The sequence below is a fragment of the Struthio camelus genome, chromosome 2 (assembly GCF_040807025.1).
Source record: "Struthio camelus isolate bStrCam1 chromosome 2, bStrCam1.hap1, whole genome shotgun sequence".
Taxonomy (NCBI): Eukaryota; Metazoa; Chordata; class Aves; order Struthioniformes; family Struthionidae; genus Struthio; species Struthio camelus.
Window position 1 is genome coordinate 105,808,010 of NC_090943.1, and position 20,548 is coordinate 105,828,557.

At 44.2% G+C, this 20,548-nt stretch overlaps 1 protein-coding gene across 3 annotated transcripts in view; it reads right to left on the reverse strand.

The window, feature by feature from the left end:
- GMDS (GDP-mannose 4,6-dehydratase) overlaps positions 1-10,798 on the reverse strand; it is a 428,741-nt gene extending 417,943 nt beyond the window's left edge. Inside the window, exons 1-2 of one of the 3 annotated variants that reach the window (XM_068931999.1) lie at positions 10,443-10,771; positions 4,217-4,286 (exon numbers count right to left, since the gene is read on the reverse strand). Coding sequence is in view for 2 of the 3 variants with exons in the window: in XM_068931997.1 (XP_068788098.1) it covers positions 10,443-10,520 (78 nt within the window). In the remaining variant the exon portion in view is untranslated. Of the gene's footprint in view, positions 1-2,550; positions 2,611-4,216; positions 4,287-10,442 lie in introns of those variants that run through there. The other 2 variants (XM_068931997.1, XM_068931998.1) reach the window with 2 other exon arrangements.
- Between the last annotated feature and the right edge of the window lie 9,750 nt (positions 10,799-20,548).

Consider the following 20,548-nt stretch of genomic DNA (forward strand, 5'->3'; position numbering starts at 1 on the left):
TTCACTTTTACTTTTCCCCTTCCCTCTCTCCAGTTCCTCGTCCCCCACAATCATTTTCCAATGGATTAGTCAGCCTTTTTCCATGTAATTAACGAACTGAGTGTGGCTAAATGTTTTAATAAAGATGGCAGTATGCTAAGAGTGTTAGCATGGAGATCAGACTTGCAGAACTAATTAAGCCATTCCTCCTATGAAATCTCATAAAAACCTAGTGACAGTTTTCAGGGCAACAGCTAAAATCAGCACAAATATTTCATTACATAAAATGGTTAAAGGTGCAACTATATGCACATACATGCTACAATACCTGATGCATCTTTGAAATCTATATTAAAGTATTATCATTTGTAAATAACTCTCACACATATAGTTTTTTTTAAAATATCAACAAGCTCAGATATAGCGACAGGGAGAAAGGTAACTGTATCGGTACCATACTACTTCTACTGGCCGTGTTTCATTCGCGCTCCCAAAGAGTTTACAAGTGGAGCTGAACACAGATTTGTTTGCTTTACAGATGTAGGAGCTACACAGAAATTTGCTGTTCTGGAGAAACTGAACCAAGTAACTGGTTTCAGAAGACTATGTTCTGAAGTATTACTGAATTAATCTATTGCCTCTTTCAGGTAGTAATGCTCCAATCCTCAACTACTTTAAGTAAGGCTTAAAGTGATGAAGAGAAGAATGAGTTCAGATAAGAACAAGATAATAATAACAAGATCCCAAACTTGTAAGTAATAGAGAGGATGCCAAGTTCTGCCACAACAGATCGGGCTATGAGTTCAAAAGAATATCAAGCTTGACCATGAACAGTCAACCAGCACCAGCAAAAAGGCTTCTGCAACCAACAACTTCAGCATTTTAATAAAAAAAACTTGCTCTTATTGGCGTTTATGCTTTTAAAGCGCTCTGTCAATAACAAAGAAGGCAGGACACCAAACAGTAGCCAAAGATAGAATTTAGATAAATGTTCTTTATCTTCCTAAAGAAGGAACAGCAATCAAGATACAGGTCACCACCAGCATCACTGATTACGCCAGTTGCTGGAAAGACACCCAAAGAGATCCTGCAAGCATGAAGCAGAAACGTAAAAAAAGACACCATTACAGCATACCTACAATTTGACAAGTAGCAGCCAGTCAGATGTTGTGTCCCATTTCCAAAATGGCACATAAATCTGCACCAATAGAAGCAAATAAATAGATACTATAGTAACAAGCAGAAGAGTCTGCAAATATACCAAACTTGAAGTGTAGAAATCAGGAACAGTGTACATACAGGAGCAGTCAGAAGTATTCCCTGCCTGGCTTGGGGTTTTCTTTCCTTCTGGACTGATACTCTTTTTTAACATCCCAGGAAAGGCTTGTTTCCCATGATGAAATTGCAAATATGCTCAAGCTACTTCTGGCATGGGTTTAGATGTTATGGATCCAAGTACGAGAATCTTCTACCACTTTCAAGTTGTTAAGCTTCCACAGGAGTAGAGTGGCACACTACTTCAAGGCAACTTCAAAAGCACCAGAAAAGATACAGAACTGACAGTGTAGTGCTTAGTAACATGCTTCAGCACTACCCCAGAAGAAGCAGCTTTAGAGATTGCATGTATTGTGTACATCACATACAAGAGAATATCTCTTCTGAAACTAGGAAGCGGGGGGGAGAAGAGCCAAGAGGCACATGTTTAATAGTCATGCAGGTGGCAAGATACACAGCAGAGATGCAGTACCTTCTCATTACAGCAAAAGCACTTGACCTCCTCAACATGGCACATTTTTCCCCTCTGTATTACACTGTGCTGTAGGCAGTAGTAATGCTCCTCTTATAGGAATGTTCAGGTAACAATAAATGGGCCAAATGACAGCTAAACACAAAGCCCTACAAAAACCTCTTTCATTAAAGTTGACTACTTCCTACTATACTTAACAGTCAGATTTTCCAAAGCAAGCATACTTTCTTCCTACTAGTCCCAAGGTGTTAAAGCATGGAGACTGCAGCACAACAAGTAGGTTTATCAGCTCAAAAACTCTCTTTGCAAAAAGTCAAGACCTGCAACACCCCACACCCAAGATAACTGCATTCATGTAGCTGACATAACTATTGAATCACTGTATCTGAGCACGAATACAAAGGTGTTGTGATAACATCAACTCCTAACTACCACTACTGAATGCCATAAGTGTTTCAGGTTTTTTTTTTGTTTGTTTGTTTTTTTGCACACAGGACTTTACCAGGAAAAGAAACTCCTGAAGAAGGAAGTTTGCATTTCGTTACTGTTTTGTGTGTATTTGTGCATACACAAAAAGAAAAAATGATGGGACATTTATTTTGCATGAGGAAGTCAAATTGACTAAATTTGCATGTGAAAAGCATAGGCAACAACAGACAGGATGGTTTACATCAACTTGTTTTGCAAGCCTTAAAAAAGGTTAGTTATGGATTTTATATTGTGAAGACTTTGCACACACCCTCCAAATGGAACAATAAGCTATCAAAAATTTTTAAATAATGGTTAGAGAGAAGACAGGAGAGAATTCCACTCTTCCACCTCACCTTCTTATAGCTTTGCTTAATTGAAGGTTTGGAACATAACTGCATCCACTCAGCTGGTATATGAGACCCAAAGGAATTCGTTCACTCAGGTCCTGAAAAAGCAATCAGCAAATCTATACGAAAGAAGTAGGAGGTGAGAAACAGATTATGGTAAGAAACAAGAACCAAGAAATTCATTTTGCTCATTCAGCTAAAAAGCAACCAAAGAACTAAAGAGAGATTTAGAGAGAAAGCATGCACACAAGAGAGGAAATTAGACACCCACCTTGCTCTTGACTTGCTCTTGTGCCATTGTTCACGTATTGGTTAAGGAAAACAAGCTTTCTAAAGCAAGCACAAGTCTTGTGCTGCAACAGCGTAGGAGAAACAGCTGACAAGTTTGGAAGGACTGATATTTAATCAGGACTCAGGAGTGTCTAAAGAAGCTGAGATAAAGTTAATAAAAAAATGTCAAGAGACAGAGAAACTATTTCCTGCCTTAGCACTGAGATTTTGTGTCACAGGAAAAAGTAAAGGGTGGGTAAGTGTAAAGAAACTCAGGGTTCCTCAGAGAAATGTGGCTTGGGCAGGAGGAAGTCCCACTAGGATGAACACATGTATCATAACTCCACTGAAAAATCTTTTCCGCAGCTTCCCTGGATTAGGTAAATCACACAAGAGTAGTAACCTTTCAGGTGCCTAAGAAAACAGAAGACTCAAGAGCCCAAGGATCTGAAAGAAACCACCAGAGGGGAAACACCACCAAGGCTTAGTGGAAAAGGACAGTCACAGGAAAAAGTTAGGTGAATTCTCTCTTCAGCTTGGATTGGCTATAGCTACATAGAGAAAAGGATGCTTCAACTCTTTAAAATCTTAGGAAGCAGAGAAATACAAGTTCGTTCTACACTGATTGGCACCAGTCTTCATTAAAACACAAACAAGACCAAGCAAGTGGCATGCTGCTGGCAATAGGATACTTCACTGTCCTTGTCAGTCTGAGAAGCTGTGGCAATAGCTCCTAAGGCCATCAACAAGCAAATCAAGCGTCACGCTTCTATCGGCTTCATATCTTAGCACTGTACTTAGTACTTGAACCTCACCAGATCTGTTCCAGGAAATGAAAAATGCTATTTCATCTAATCTCATAGCAGGTACACATCATGGCATACAGATCACATAAATCACTTGCTGTTCACTCTGTTTTTTTTTACCATGTCCTGTACCTACCCTCTTCAAGCACACAAGGAAGCTGATTGCTTACAATGATCCTAGATGCACACCTGTTAGTTGTGCCACTTTACGAGGATTTCCCTTTCCCATAAGGGAGAAGGGAATAATCTTTTCTGGCAGTCATAAATACTAAGCAAAGCTCTGTAAGGTTGGAAAAAAAAAAAAAAACAAGAAAAAAAAACAACGACCAAAGGATGTTTAGACATCCAGACATGCATGAACTAATCCTATATCAGCCATACTTTCTACCACGAATATGTTCCAACTCACCTACGCTGGCACAGCACCTTTAACTGCATTTTCTGGTAAAGGTAACAGGCTCCTCACAGTAGACAAAAAGACTAGCATCTATTCTGGACTTGCAGTTCTTGAGGCAGATGAGTGCCCTGCCAGTCCACACATACTGTTCTAGAATACAAAACACAGCCAGAAGGGGGTGAAATGTAAGATCATTTACTTGCAGATTCCTTTAGATGACCAGGTCAAGACACCAGTGGGACTGGACTATCTTGTAATCACTCTTCTCCCTTCAAAACGATGGCCAAGAAAAAAAGAGAAATTCAGGCATTTTCTCAAAATAGAATCTGTGCTTTCAAATATGTTCTAGTGTCCTGTTCTAGTATTTGTAACACTACTATTTAATAAAAGGTAGTTTTCCCCAAGAGTTTTGGTTGAAACTTGATAGTAACACTTTTTTACACCCTATAAAAGGGAAGACCTGGAACTATATGTTTTAGGTAAATTGGGGTTTCATGTCAAAACTGCTATTCATTGCTGTATTGCTTTCAACAAGTCACTTATGCCACCTTCCTGTCACAGACTATGGGAGTAGAGTCTCACATACTACGAAGGTTTCAAGATGTTCCTATGTCTCAGCAATCTCAGACTAAGTCAAGATGTTCAACACCTCTGAAAAAGTCTCACTTGAGAACTCCCAACTGCTTAAACAGAGACAGCAGTTGAAATGAGTATCAAGTTTCAACCACAGGAAGTTTGTTTTAATGAAAAGGTGGTGTTGCTTACACCTACCTATAGGCTGTTTTGGGGAAAATAATCCTCCTATTTCCATATAAAAAAATCCTTTGGATTTTATCCCTTGCCTGGCAAACCAATACGTTCTATCTGCTACAACAGGCTATCATACTTCTTCACATTGCCTCCCAGGTATACACACGCTGCCAGATGATAAAGACTCCCACCTCACCATTTAATCACAATACTTAAATGTACAACTCTTTTTAAAAGTTTAACTATTTCCTGTTCTCCAAGAAATAGTTCCTTTAATCATATATAATACCAAAGAGTTTTATAGGCATGCTCTATATAGTGATTGATTACATTTTGTATGAAGCAATGAGGGTTTTTTTTTTTCCTGTTACTGGTACTTTGCTCCACGTCATCTATCCTGCTTAGCTTCAATTTCAAAAAACAAGATTTTAAAACTTATGCAAATTCACAATGGCAAATTCTGCTTTCTCAGTAATCTTTTTCCTCTCAATACAGTTAGCCTTTCTCAAACCATAAACTGTAACGCCTACATAGCATTTGCAGTTCACACACATAGTTTGGTATGTTGCAGGAACAAAAGGAAAAAAAAGGATGTAAACAACTGATTTAACTTGCAATACTTCAGAGACAAAGGCAGACACCATGTTCTACCTACATCAACCACTTAAAGAGAACATTTTTGCATTTGTACATGCACATTCACTTTCCAATTATATTTATATTACCTTAAGACAACAGTGTCAGAACAGTTTCAAACCCTAAATTTTTCAAATTGCAGTTAAATTTGACAGAATTGCAGGCAGCTGAACAGAAACTAGAGCTGCTACTGTAAGAGTTCTCATTTAAAAGGCAGAAACATGACTGCTTTCATCATCTATAATTTACGATAGCCTCCAGCCATGTATTGCATGTGACTTCCACTGTTTTGCTTCATTCAAAACTTAGCTTTACAAGTGCCTGCTAAGTGATTTTCCCACTGGTCTACAAACTGTCTTACAGTCTCCCCAAGGAAAAGGGGACAGTCTCCCCAAGGAAAAGGGGACAGTCTCAGACACAAGACAGACCTTCATGGCTCATAATCGAGTGACTGAAGAAGTGGGAAAAGTAGAAATATCAACATATAATCTAGCAGCTGGACTCACCCAAACTGATTATTTCTCCAACAAATCAAACATCTAAATACTCTTACAGCATCACTGTACAGAAAGATAACTAGACTGACTGCAGCGTAGTCAGACTTTCTGCAGAGTTATTTAAATGCAACTCTAAGCCATTTAGTGACAGTGCCTAGAAAACAAAGGTATCAAAAAGCACTGCTTTAGTAGTTTCCCAAAATATAAGACAAGGCCGGGCATGAAGAGACATATAACCAGAGCTAAATTTGTACCTTGTACCGCTATTTGATTCAAAAATCCTGTTTTTACACAGTAATTCTTCAAGGTATCAAAGTCTGAAACATCCAGCCCATCTATCTTGTCTTAGAGGATGTCTTCACAGCACAAGAGTCATATTTTTGTTTCATAAATACAAGTTTTTTCACTACATACATACAGCAAGCATAGGTTTCATCCGAAATATTCTGCCTTAAATGAACAGAATTACTCAGAAGCTACCTACTACCAGACCAATATCCACATGACACTTAAGTGATTTATTCATCCAAACACAGCAACTGCCTCTCTCCAGTACTCATTTCAGTGAAACAGTTAAGTGTGGTTCGCCCCACAGTTGTGGTGTGAGAAGAGAGATAAAGCAAATCTCAATACTGCAACAGGACTCTACAACCCCACCAGCTACGTGCTTAGCGTCTCTTACCAGGACTGCAAGCTGCAGAATGGTAATGATTTGACTCTAACCCTATGGGTAAATGCAAAGTTAGTAGTGATTCATTTAGCTACTATGATTTGACAGAGAAGTTCAGCCCTTGTAAACAGAATTCCTTTTGAATCCAACCATACAATTATGGAAGTTCTTTCTCTTTGTGGCTTCACCATCCATATTGCAAATTCTTTTTGTTATTTGAAAAATCACCTTCCCATCAGTAATGGATTCACCCTCACAATGCCTTCTACTTTCAATGCCTTGCATTGAGAGCGCAAGCAAATCACACAAGCTGATCTTGTTAACCCTTAGAGAGGCATGGCTCAAGTCTCTATTCATTCCTTATACAGAAGAAATTCTGTAGATATCCCATCCTCTTTTTCTGGCAACTACTAAAGATTATGTAGTGCCGTTAGAAGTCCATAAATCAAAAGATGGAGCTAAGCTATAGCTCCAGGTGACATTTTAGTCAAAAGGTGACTCGGGACAATTTCTTTATTGTTAGAATATATCCCTAACTAAAACTCAACTTTTTCCCCATGGTCACAGAAACAAAATCCCATCTTTAGTCAGTAGAAAAGATGGACAATAGAGAAGTTCACAGCTATAAGGAAGTTCTGAAAAACAAAATGAGGTGTCCAATTCCAACGCAGCGATGAGACATCAACTGTACTTATGAAACGCCACCACAGTCCAAGCATCTCCTTGTTCAGCCTAGAAGCACTCAAACACAAAACAGCAACACAGCTTGCTTAAATACTGAGCTAACTAGACTGTGGTAGTTCTATTTCCCACCTACCCTTGTTCCAGGAGCCAGGCACCGTGCGGCCTAGTTCAGTAAACTAGCTCAGAGTAGACTGGTCACATACAAACAAAAGCAGGTTCCTTACACAATGCAACAGTGGCAAGTCACTTTTAAAAGAGGATTGATGCAGGAGAAGGGGTACAGTTTAACTAAGTTTATTTTACTGCTTACTCTGTTCTATGTCCTCCTCAGTCTTAAGGGATCATTCCAAAGTAACAGAGTAACACAGAAGATCCTAGTAATTAAAGTAACCATCTGGGGAAGAGGAAGCCCAAGTTTAGTTTCCACTTCTACCCATTTGTACATTTCACAGATGATACTTGAACTTAAAAACAGAGGTCACTGGGACTTTATCCTGGGAGGTGGGACAAGGTGGTTTGCTCATTCTCAGACAAGGAAGAAACAGAATCCAGGCCCCTCATCTCTGGATGAGGCCTCTCTAAATAAAAAGAAAAACATTATGTAAAAATAAAGAAATGGTGTAGAAGAGAGGCAAGGAACAAACACTCCAGTGATTTTCTTTTAAAATTCATCTAAGAGGAGAAGAGAGACCAGGACTCCCAGTTATGAATTTCAGAATGCTGGAGGACTACAGGACCCAGAGAAAGGCTACTCCCAACCTAAAACTTTCATCCTGAATAAAGAGTTGGCAGAGTCTTGTCATTAAGGTGCCCAACCTCACTGTGTAACTTTTAGATACCTCAGGCCTTTCCTGGGTCTTGTGCCCTGCACATTCCAACACCAAACAGTATGACTGAGAAAGGTTAAATTAAGGTGGAAAAGCTGCGCTGAATATATTAAAAACACAGGACACTGTACTGAAAGAATTAAGAGTATTATAGCTAGAGGCCTCTAACCTACTATCTTCAATGAAAAGGAACGTACTTCTGCCAGCGGACTGGAAGATTGTTCATATAGCACCAAAGTAGTCCTTGGGAAAGCTCTGGCTATGCTCTTGCTAAAAACAAACACCAAAAAAAATGTTAGTATATACAGATTACCATTTTTCCCTCCTTTCCAGACACAGTTATCTTCCCTTGTCAAACAGTCACTTGGAAGGGTTTCTCAACCTGGTAATGGCAGATGGCTGCTAACACATCAGAAGACAGCACACTGAAAAGCGTTTTAAGAACACATGCCACATGAACAGACAAAATAAGGGAAAATAAGAACAGGAGATGAATAATTAGAGCGTAGCTTTTCATTTTCCAAAGAAAAAAAAAAGAAAGAAAAAGAAAAAAAAAGGCTGTGACACTACACTCTTTCTGGATTTAATCCCTCCTAAAAGGTCAGGCCACTCTTCTTCAGCTGAAAAGGAAGAAGTTCTTCCAGGTATGAAGCTATCACTGATTAAATGCAAACCATAAAGGAAACAAACTGTTCCACTCAGATTCTAAAAAGATTACTAATGCTTACTATCCAGTGTTACCTACTTAACAGGTTATACCAATCATAAAGAGATAAACTATACAAGCATAAGTCACACAGCACATTCTAAGAGACGAGTGGACAGCACAGTTGTTTTTCCTGGCAATAGACAACATGTACATTACAAAGGTAGGTGCTGCTGGAATATGAGTGAGCAGGTCCAGGACAGCTTTAATTCAGCACTCATTTGCCACTTGGTAGCAAAGACACGACAATGCAGTCCTCTGCACGGACAAACAATCAAACCAAATATCCAAGGTGCCTGTTGGAAGTGTGGGAGCAGAAGCTACAAATGGTATACACCAGCACTCCTGGAGGTCTTATTTCTCAGTAAGTTAAAAGGCACATACTTTTTTAACAGTGTAGAGGTAGCTCCAAGGGAAACACTGAATTTTCTGTTCACGCCACCTTTCTCCTGCTCAAAGCACCAGGACTTTGCAAGCATCATTCCCCCTGCAAGTACGCAGCCTAAGGATTGAAGACTGCACAACAACATGAACGCACAACAAGCAGCCTCAGGAGAGGCTTGTGCCATCCATTCAGGTCTGGGTATAAAACAGCACATTTGCAGCAAATGCACGGCTGTCCAGGAAGTCAAAAAGATAGATGACACAGAAACCCTCTGAGTGACAGGTCTGCTAATATCAAACCTGACTGCAGGCTGCTTCATACCATTACATTGGTGCCTTCACCTCTTCAGTCCATCAGAATGAACATCTAGAATATCGGTCCATCATAGCATCTTTTACATGTGCAGCTCTCTTTTGGCACAAGATCCCTTTGTGCCTCAGTTCAGTCCAGGTTAAGCTGATTTCTTAAGAACTCCAGGTAAAGTTACTATAAAACAGTCCAAACGGAAGAATTTAAAAAAAAAATGCACCCCATCATATATGTAGCCTAGTGAAAGCCATTTCTAAACTCCAGGTAAACAAACAGCATCTACAAGTAGGTGAGGCCAGAGAAGACTTCTAGCTTGAGCTGACTTGTCCACCTGTCAATCAGCCGGGCGGCTTTCAGAGAGAGCTTTTGCGCACCAGCTACCCATGCACAACTGGAACGGGGAGCAGACGCCGGGCACGGGGGCACCAGCGGCTACCGCACTACAACGCGGTTACGGCACCGGGTGGGGCCACCTCAGCACCCGGCAGGCTTTCGTGCCGAGGGCTGGACGCACACCCGCAGGGGGAGAACCTCCCCGTGCCTTGCAGGGGCACCACAGCGTTTACAAACCCCCAAGGGCGGGCGGGCGGGATGGCAGCCCGATCGCGAGCGCTCAACCCCCGCTGCTCGGCGGTTTAACCGCCCCGCGGCAGGCTCGCTCTGCCCACGCCGGGTTTCGCAGCCCGCCTTCAGCCACGCCGACTGACAGCTTTTCCACCTGCCCTCGCGCGGCGCCGGCGGACCGTTAGGGCTCGGCCTGCCTCAGCTCGCGCCGCCCAACCGCCCCGCGGCTCCAAGCCGGGGGGGGGGGGAAGGGAGGGAGCGCACGGGGGGGGGGGGGGGCCGGCTCCCCCCCACACACACCGCAAGCGGCGGAAACGCTGGCCCGAAACCGCGGGCGACCTGCTCGCCACCGGCCCCCCGGAAAGCTGCGCCCCGCCGGGGGCCGACCTCCCCCTACCTGGCCGGTGATGCCGGTGATGAGAGCCACCTTCCTGCCGCCCATCTCCCCGCCGTCGCCCGCCGCCAGCTGTGCCATGAGCCCCGTAAGGAGGGCGGCGGCCACGGGAGCGGCCCAGGTACGGAGATAAGCCCGGGGCGGAGCCGCAGTTGGCGCCACTGCCCGGGGGCAGGGTTACGGCACGGGAGGAGAGCGCCTAGCGCCGGCAGCGGGGCTCCCGCATGGGCTACCTAGGCAGCGGGGCGCCAGGCTACCTAGGCAGCGCCGGCCGGCCGCGGAGGCATGCCCGTGCGCGCTGCCGCCCGCCGCCGCCGCGCCCCACGGCGGCCGCAGGTGCAGCCCGGCCACCGCCGCTGCCTCCCCCGGCCGCCGCCGCCGCCCTGCCCCCACGCGCGCACCCGCGGGGGATCCCGGGCTCGCGCTCCCCTTCCTCCCTCCCTTCGCCTCGCCTCGCCGGCTCGGCCCCGCCAGCCAATCAGGAGCCGCGCCACTTCCTTAAAGGGACAGCGGACGCCGCTGGCAACCCGGCAGCGCCGGCGTGCCGGGGGCTGAAGGCGGGCGCGGCGGTTGGCTGGGAGCGAGGGGGGGCGTGGCCCAGGCGGCCGCCCGCCCGCCGCCGCCGCCGCCGCAGAGGAGCGGCGCCCGCGACTTCCTGACCGCGTGTCGGGCGTGGAGGGGGGGGGAGACGGAGGGCAACACCACGTGAGCGGAGCAGAGCGGCCCCCCGCCGGCGGCACGGCGCCCACAGCGCCCCCCGCCGCGGGGAGGAGCGCGCGGCAGCGCCCGGCCCGCGCTTTGGCCCTCGTCGGCCGGATCCGCGCCTGTGGCGCCGCGCGTCGCTTTTGCTCCCCTCCCTTCTCCTTCGCGCCAGGCAAGCAGCCTCGTCGCTTTTTCCCACCGACGTCTCGCTTGGGCGGTTGAGCGTAGTTCAATACCTGGCAGGTCTCCCGGCTCTCTGTGCCTAGGGAGCTCAAGTACTGCTCGAGTACTGCTGCTGTTAGCACGTAGGGAGCCCTCGGCTTGGTCACAGGTTTCATCGTAAGGCTTGCTTTTTTGTTTTGTTTTGTTTTCTGCAGTCGACCCTTTTGGGTGGAAATGCTGTATTTTAGAACTCTGGCCCACTTGATTACAGAGGTTTTTTTTTTTTTAAAAGCATGAATGCACTAAAAGTCAGGAAGTGAGAGGTGATTGCAAGAAAATGTGTGTACTTTTAACCTCCTCCACCAAATTAGATTCAAAGTCCAATTGAATGTTTATTCAACAATGAACTTGAATTATTGGAAAAGAGATTGAGTGGTCTAGCAGCACAGTAAGACAATACCACCAAGCCTGCCTTCTTCCCTTCACCCTCTTAGTAGAGTTCTATTACACAGTTACACTGCAGCTGGAATATCACCAAGAAGCTTACTGGGAGCCGGCACAAAACCCAGACTGCCCTGATGCAGTGTGTCCCTAGCAGACAGTTCGCTTACTGGTTTCAGTAACTGTATGGTTGCCAAAGACAATCTCTGCAGATAATTTGAGCAACGTAATCTCTGCTGATCAAGGTCTGAGGTCAGGTGAAGCGAGGAGCCTCTCTCTGAGGGATGTGGGAGCGAGTCAAAATCAGGGTGCCATGCCAGCCGTGCCTGTTTCAGCTGTTTGCCTTCTCCCCTTCCTCTCACATACATGTACTCCTTCAAACACGTTTAATCCGTTGCCAAGTTTTCGTGCATGTCTAAAGCATGGGAAGTTCTTATAAGTTTCATGAGACAGATAATCATGTAATCACTACATATGGCCAGTTCAGACTCTCCGCTGAAGGAAAGGGGCACCAGTGCACAGGAGTACCAAGGGCCTGGACAACCTGCATCAGTGAACGACTGCATGTATGCCTCAGCTGCAAAGAAAAGCTCCAGAGCAAACCTCACTCCACATTAGACACAGAAAGACACCCAGCCGTCAGAGGTTCGCAGAACTGGTCTTCATAACTTTTCCTTCTTGTGGAAGTACTTATTTATAAATGACCTAAAGGCTTCTAGAAAAGAGCTTTGTAATAAGCATGTCTTTCTCCTGAGGAGACACTGAATCACTACCCTCCTCTTTTGTTGAGGCACTATGTTGCTGCATCTAAAAAAGTAATAAACGAGAAAAAAAGGGAGCCTGGTAAGGCTGTCACCCCAGAATTTCCACACTATATGACTGGATGATAAGAGCTCTACTTGTGCAGAGCTTGCTTGAGTGCTTGCTTATGTTATTATTATTATGGCTTATTACAATGCATGGTTGCAAATTACTCAGAGTCATTGAAAGCCCTTAATATATTAAATAGAAGATGCACAAGAGTCTGACAGTACATAGCCTCTCAAGTGGAACAGTACTCTGAGATCCTTAATGCTTTTTTGCATGTTGCCCCACATTCTTCCAGTTAAAAGTCCACTGCTGCAGTCTCAAATTAGTAGTAATCTGGCATGGGATGGCAGCACTTTATTGCTTGGTATGGTTACTCAGTTGCACAAATTCATACCAATTGTATTATTTCTGCATCTTGTTTGCAAAGCCTTTTGGGATGAAGCATGAGCTGAACATTTTAAATTATTTTTCAGCACTAACATCCCAGTCCAAACGAGTATCTTTGGCATGATAGTGCATTTGCTGTTTATTTCATCCTTGAAATCCTCAGAACTCCTCAGAACGAAGTTACAAGTAACCAGTTCAGTAGCACCACCATTTGCCGGTTTCTGCAGCGTCAGGGATGTTTACAAAAATCTTACATTTCAGAAGGACTGGCTAGCTCAGATCATATAATGCACTTTATCTATCTCAAGCGTCATCTGCCACCCTTGCACAGGGCTGGTAAGGAGGGGGGAGTGGCTGCCACCTTCTCTGCATGAGGGCAGAAAGTGGGGCTTGAGGCTCACTGCCTCTTGTGTACAGTTCAGCATCGAGCTGAAAGCTGCTTTGCTGCCGCTGCTGCTGCATCACAAAACACTTCCTGAACTGTAATAGTGGTACCTGAGAAAGCCAAGCAGAGGAATGCCTTAGCGGAGGGAGCTGTCACACATAGGTGTTTGCAGGGAGGGTTGGGATTTCTGGCTCACAAGCGTGAGGAAAGCAGAAGTGGCAACTGTGACTGCAGCGGAGGAAACTGAAGAGCAGATTTTGCAAGTAGCTGGATGTACCCTCTCTCGCATTGGTTCCTGATACTGTGCATGTTCCTGAAGAGCTCAAAGAAAATGAGACCCTGAGTTGGAAATGCAGCTGAAAACAGTGATGTTCAGACAGGATTTTGTGGAAGTGGTGGAAGAGAGCAATAGGTCAGGAGGTTAGATCTAAGAATACTCTATTACACTAAATATTAGTTTCTTCTCCACTCTGCCAAACCTGCTCAGCAACCTACAGTAGCAGATATTTAAACCAACCTCTTGTGATACACTTCTGCCTGGTTAACATTCAAGATTTCCCCCGAATATTTATCCAAATAAACTGAGACCAAATAGGACTCTTGGTACTGAAACATGGTGTGCACTTTCCAGAAAATTTCTTTGCAATACCTCCTGTGAAACAGGACAGCACTAATCTTGTTTACGATAGGAAAGAAAAAGATTAAAGCAGAACATTACAAAGGCTACAGAAAAAAATTCGCAGTAAAGCAACAATCCATCTCTTCTCTCTCCCAGCCGGTATGCCAACTGTTCTCAGGTTATTGCATTTGTCATATGCTCATAATCTCTGTTTAGAGGAAGAATCTTCCCAATGTTATAAAGCTGTCAACATTGCCAGCTGCTTCTGCAAACTAATTTCATTCCACTAATCATTGCTTTATGGGTGTATAACCTCAGACTGGAAACAGGAAAGATACCACAAATAATGCAAATGTCTCCCTCTGAGCTTTAAAATGACATTTGAGACATAACAGTATGAGAGTTTCAGGACTATTTACACCAGGAATGAGGCACGAAACTCACTTTTATTTTAAAACTTATGTTTTTGTTTTTTGGTGGGAGTTTTTTGAGGGGTTAGGAGCAAGTTTTATTTATGTACTTATTTATATAGATCATTTTCTCTCCTACTACATCAGAGCTGAATAAAGCAATGCATAAGCCACTACGTTAAAAATGCACTATATATGGCAAGATAAGCTTGTCATTTCTAGCTTTTACTGGCCCTAAAGCTGTTAAATGTACTTCAAAGTAAAGCTTGCCCCCTTTCTGTGTTCTGCTCAAGGAAGCAATGAGAAGAGCTGATCCTGAAAGGCCTGAAGCTGGACTAGGACAAGAGCTGCCATCATTAGGGCTTCCATGTGCGATGAAGAGGCTTTCTTTGGCCCCTTTCTGTAAATAGAATTTCCACTGCCCCTGTTCACCCAATACCCCACAAGAAATATTTTTCGAGTGCAGCATTTTCCTTTTCTATTATTCTCAAGACCACTCCACCCAGTGGGGAAAACTACTTGCGCCTTTCATAACTTACCTGATTAACCAATTACAACACCACAATTTAACCACCTTATCCTAGGACTGTACTCTCAGGTGACAGGCACCTTAAGCTTTTCCTCTCTTCAGAGCGAGAACCTTCCTTTCTACTCAGGATCTGCACTCCCCAGTGATTTAAAGGCAAAGACACTGCAATCTCTGTCATTTTTGCAAGGACAGCATCTCAGTCAAACTGTGCAGTGATCACTTTAGCAGGGTTCATGTGGGTGTTTTTAGTTAATACTAATACTAGAAGCAGGCAGATGAAGTCAAAAGAGGATGTTGCCCAGTTCAGGTTCCAGCTGCCTGAAGCAAAAAATGCCTTTAACCCGTTTAAATTTCTGTTCTATTTGTAAGTTTGGCACTGGTAGTTACAGATACTGTTAGCCAGCCACCATAATCCTGGTAAACCTGCCCCTGGCGTGCACTGGGGCACGTTCCAAGTTTAATCCACAAAGACTGCTCTGTCACCAAAGTCTTCCAAAGTACATTGACAGAGCAGACTGAAGGCACAATTGTGGCACAGACACTAGTTTTTAGCCTAAGCGGCTCTGGTGTCAACAGCAATTAAACACAGAGTGCAGCAGGCTTCAGGATAGCCTAAAAAATGGACTACCAGCCCTCAAGGGCCCAGGGTTTAATATGCACTCTGAGTGCTAGCCTGTACTGAAGTCTGTTGTGCAGCCTCCAGCACCTGTGTCATTGTACATGGAAACTAGCTTAAAGCTATATCTTCCCATGCCATAACCACTTTTTCCTTTGTCTGTGTAGACCTGGCTCTGGCCTCAAAAATTCACAAGGCCCTCATGTGAAGAGGAGACCGCAGATAGGCACACATGCACCCACAGCCCCCTTGATTCCCTGTGAGAGGAGACGTTTATGTGCGTACAGATGTCCAATAATGGTTCATGTCCAAAGAGGAAATAGACTGACAAGCTCTGAGGAGACAGAAAGAGTGATGTATCCCTAGCCTGTATGGCGTAAACTTGAAGGCTGCCACTCCAGGAACTGGGGAGAAAGGGATAAGACAGATATCGAGAGATGATGGTCCATAAGAAGATGCATCAAGGCAGGGTCACAGGGAAAGAAGGACCGAGAGCACAGCTACCTGATGTCAAACTGGTAAACTAGGAAATAATGGAATGCGTGGAGCGGAGAAAGGGAATTAAAGAAAAAATAAAGGTTGTGTTAAGGAAGAAAAGAATAATAGGATGACGAAAATAAGCTGCCTCTAAAAGATTGAAGTATACATATATTAGATGACAAATATACCAACATAAATGTTAAGGGAAAGGGAGGGAGAACACATACACGCTGATGTTTTGTTATGCTTAAATACTATATATATATTTTGATCCCAGATGACCTCAATGTTTGAACAGGAATGTGGCTGCATTATTGGTGTGGATTTGAAAAGGTGGCTCCGTGAGGTTTAAGAATCTCGGGAAAGTCCATTCCTAGTGCTTACAGAAGAGAAGAAATCTTACTTTAACTGTAGAAGTAGAAATTACTGATTTAAAACAAAGTATTTTTATTCATTGTGGGGCAAAGGTATCGCAAGTATTATTTCATTAATAGTGTGAGTCATACAAGAAACACTTTTCCAGCATTACTTTGATATGTTTTGCTGCGGTAAAAGTTGATGTGGTAACAGTATATCGTGTTCTGTACTGGTTATTTGTCCCTTTCTGAACGATTTTCAGGGTTTCACTGAACTGTCCTTACCAAATAGCCTAAGCAGCTTCTGCATCATGCTGCTAGGAATTCCGTCAAAGCAGTATCCAGGGATCAAAAAAGAACTATGGCCAGAGTATGTTGCACTTTGCTTACCTTCAACGACCAAATACTTCAGATCCTGTCCCCAGCTGTGTAGTTTGCAGTGACATCTACACATTGTTCAAAATCCCACTGGTGCTGGTTCAGAAGCTGCAGAAAGAGAGATAGCAGAGAACAGATAACGCATCCTAGTGCTGTTTCCTTCATCCTAGTGCTGTTTCCTTCATGAGGAGCTTTTAGTTTATACAGGCCGGCAAATAAGTAGACTATGGTAGGACTAGAAGAAAATTAATATAGAAAGAGTTTGTCTTTCCCTTTTTCTACTTCAATATTTTAAAGAAATGGCAGAAAATGATAGTATTCACTGACTTCACAGAGCTAGAGAGCTCTAGACAGGGATGTGAAAGAGGAGATAATGGGGATTCTGGGGGAGATCCAGAACGATGTGAAAGAAAGTGCAGATGTTAGAGTGAGGGCGGGCAATAGCAGAGGGAAGATAGCAGGACCTCATGGTGGAACAACAAAAAGTGATGAATGGGAAGAGAAAAGAGGATGAATAAAGGGAAGTCCATTCTCATAATCATTTTTCTAACTGTTGGCTTGAATATTTGAGGGCACATGGAGTGTCCCCTACTCTCAGTGCCCCCGCATGGCAGGTGGCTGGAACAGAATCACGAGGATTCGGGGGATCATGCTGGGTAGCAAGCCTTGTGGCCAGGACCCAGAGATAAGCAAAGCTTCGGCATCCTTTGCCTCTCAAGTGATTCTTATACTTCTAGTAAGTCTTGCATTTCAGACTTCTCGCCATAGGCTCTCATATTTCCTTTCAGTAGGACTTTCTAAATGGCAGAGGCAGAGTCATGAGAAGCTGAGAGATCTGTGCCGCCATCCAGCACAGCAGAGGAGGAAAAAATTCCTGGCACTACTGCCTCCCAGTTGGAGCTCTTTGTGTTCAGCACTTGCAGCTGGTGCCCAACCCACAAAGTGCTTACCATCTCCTTTTCCTCTTTGCAAACACTTGCCTGTGTATTTTGAAGGGATGGGTAGCAATGGCCATATTTGCTAACTCCTTGGCAAACATGCATCCTTTCAAAGGCAGAGATCGAGTTCCTGTTATTACCATCATGGTCATGATGTTATTTACACAGCCCTCCTCATGTGCGTGGTGATTAAAAGGCCATAAGGCAGTGCCATAAATTCATTCTTCTCTCCAGTGCCTCTCTGACACTACAGTGAAATGGTGCTATGCTGCAATGAAACTGATGTAAAAGCAGGATCTAGCCTTATCTTTTTGCTACTAGCTGTTTCTAAAAGTGTGTTCCCTGGAGTTTTACTCATGACTGGAACAAGATCATAACTGGGCACAATAATCTCATTTCCTCCTGCACTTGGTACAGGCACAGAATGAGCGTGAAAAGGTGGAGATTTTGGCAAAGCTTATTTCTTCCTATCTTTGTGCTTCTGGACGCATGAAAAGGCCATTCTCCACCCCTACACAAGGCAAGTAGGCTTCCTATAGACCCATTTTCACAAGGGAAGGTTGGGGAAGACCTCCTCCTTTCCAGCTTGCTTACATTTTTTACGTGGTTTCTGTGGAGCCTTATAGTGATAGTGAACTGAACTCCGTAGCCTCAAACACATGCAGCACAATAATTAGAGAGCTGGACTTGGCAGCCATTACTTTATCAGACCAAATTTTACTCATAAAATCATGGCAACTGAAAATAGCCTCTTTCAAGGCCAGCAACTCTTTGTTGCCTGAGATTCAGAGAGGAGAAACAGTCCCTACAAAACCCCCCAAACATTAGGCTTCTATCTTGGCTCTCATTCTTTTAATATTTCAGGTGGGACTGAACATCTTTCTTACCACAAAGAACCCTTAGATTCTTGCGATATCTGAAATAGCATGTTATTGCATCAATCTGAGGAGATCCAGCCCACCTTTCTATTCTGACTGGATCTTTAGGATTTGCAGTGGGTCGTACCACTTAGCTTACTTTCATAGTAGGCAAACTATAGCTCCTAATATGAGCTGAACACTTTGTTAAGATATCAGGGAAAGCTTACACTTCATATGTGGTGTGTCCAAGATACTGTTCTACATCATGTCCGCAAGACACATGAGACAGTCATGGCTGGCAAGACTCCTTCAAACATGTAATGGACTTGATTACAACAAAACAAGACTTTTAAAAGGTATCCAGTTCATGCTTCATTTTTAAAATGTCTGTGGTGTAGGAAATAGCATTAGTCTCAGACAACCTGAAGACAATCTGGAAATTCGCCTGCTTCTTGGGCTGCAGTGGTGTTAGCAGTAGCAAGCAATTGCAGCAGCTGCTAGCTCTATGCCCCCGCATATGTGCACGGGGAGGTACTGCTTATATGCACATACTGCATATGTGCACGGGGAGGTACTCCAGTGACAGCACCAGTTCCCAGCTCTGTGACGTAATCTCCATCAGGATGGATGGAGCACCCTCGGGCTGGATATGATCTTTTGGCCACTCATTGTACCTCATTCTTTTATATAAACCTAACTACAGACAAAGTGGTATAAAGACCCCAAATGAAGCCCACTGAAATACCTGGAAGTCCCATTAGCTTCAGTGGACTTTGCACTAAACTTCAAGCTAAAAAAGGAAGTGATGTAAGGATTTCGAGGTGGAAGGGAGTGTGGAAAAATCTATCAATCAGTGCACTATTATGAAAAGAAAAGGCATTATGGTTGGATAAAAACAACGGATTTGATATCCACTCCTTGGGTCTTGAAATACATGCAAAGTGAGTGCAAACTGCTACTAAATCAGAAGAGCAGAATTTTATACATCTATGGCAATCACTTTACACTGGGCAAAAGTTCAAAATGCTTACAAGAAATACATTTATTTTAGTGTAACTCTAAAAGATTTTGAAAAAATGAAAGCAACAACTAAAAGGAATTATTTTTTTCTTCATTGCCCTAGTTATGTCCCTGCAATTCTTTCCCGTTATTCTATAGTCGCTAGAGTCCTTGGAAATCTTCCAATAGAAGTGAGAATACCGAGCGGCGCAAAACTGCTCTTTACGCTTTGAATACTCATTCAAATAGGGGAAATGAGACACAGGCGGCTCCCCGCGGCCGGTATTGCCAGGAGCTCCCGGCCGCCAGGGCCCGTCCCCTTGCCTCGAGGGTGCAGGGCCCCGGGGGCAGCGGGGCCGCCCTAGGGCCGGGTGGGGGTGTCGGGCAGCGCCGGGGCCGGGGCCGGGGCCGGGGCCGTGTGCGGGTCGGGGCTGGAGCCGGCACCGCGGGGGTGTCGCGGAGCAGCCACTAACGGCCCCGGGCTGGGCCGGGATGGGGATGGGGATGGGGATGGGGCCGGGGCTGGACGGGGAGGGGGGGGGTGTCCCGGAGAAGGGTAGGGACCGGCAGGGCTGGGGGGGCCCCAGGAGTCTGACACCGCAGACAGGAATCCAAGCCAAGCTCTGACTCAAAAACATTTAAGAAATACCGTTTTGCTAAAAAAGAGTATGCCCGTGACATTCTAATATCTCACTTTTTGTGATCTACAACCAACCTAACCCTACCTGCAAAGTGTTCTTGAAGTAGGCAGAAATAATTAACAATTGTTCCTTTGTATCACTGTCAGAACTGGAGGTACCTAATTGTGGGCATTGTTTCTGTAACAAACACCAAATAAATGTCCCTTTTCATTCCTAGAAGGGGGTAAAGAGCTATTAGTACAAAAAGAATCAGGCCCAGTAGTGTATTAGCATATACAATTGTCCCTTACAGGCTTTTAAGTCTGTATTAACTGAACTGAAGCCAACGAGTTAAAATAAAGCAAGTGAGAGAAGAAACAGGTTCTTATCTGGAAGGAGAAGGAGAAATGTCTGTGC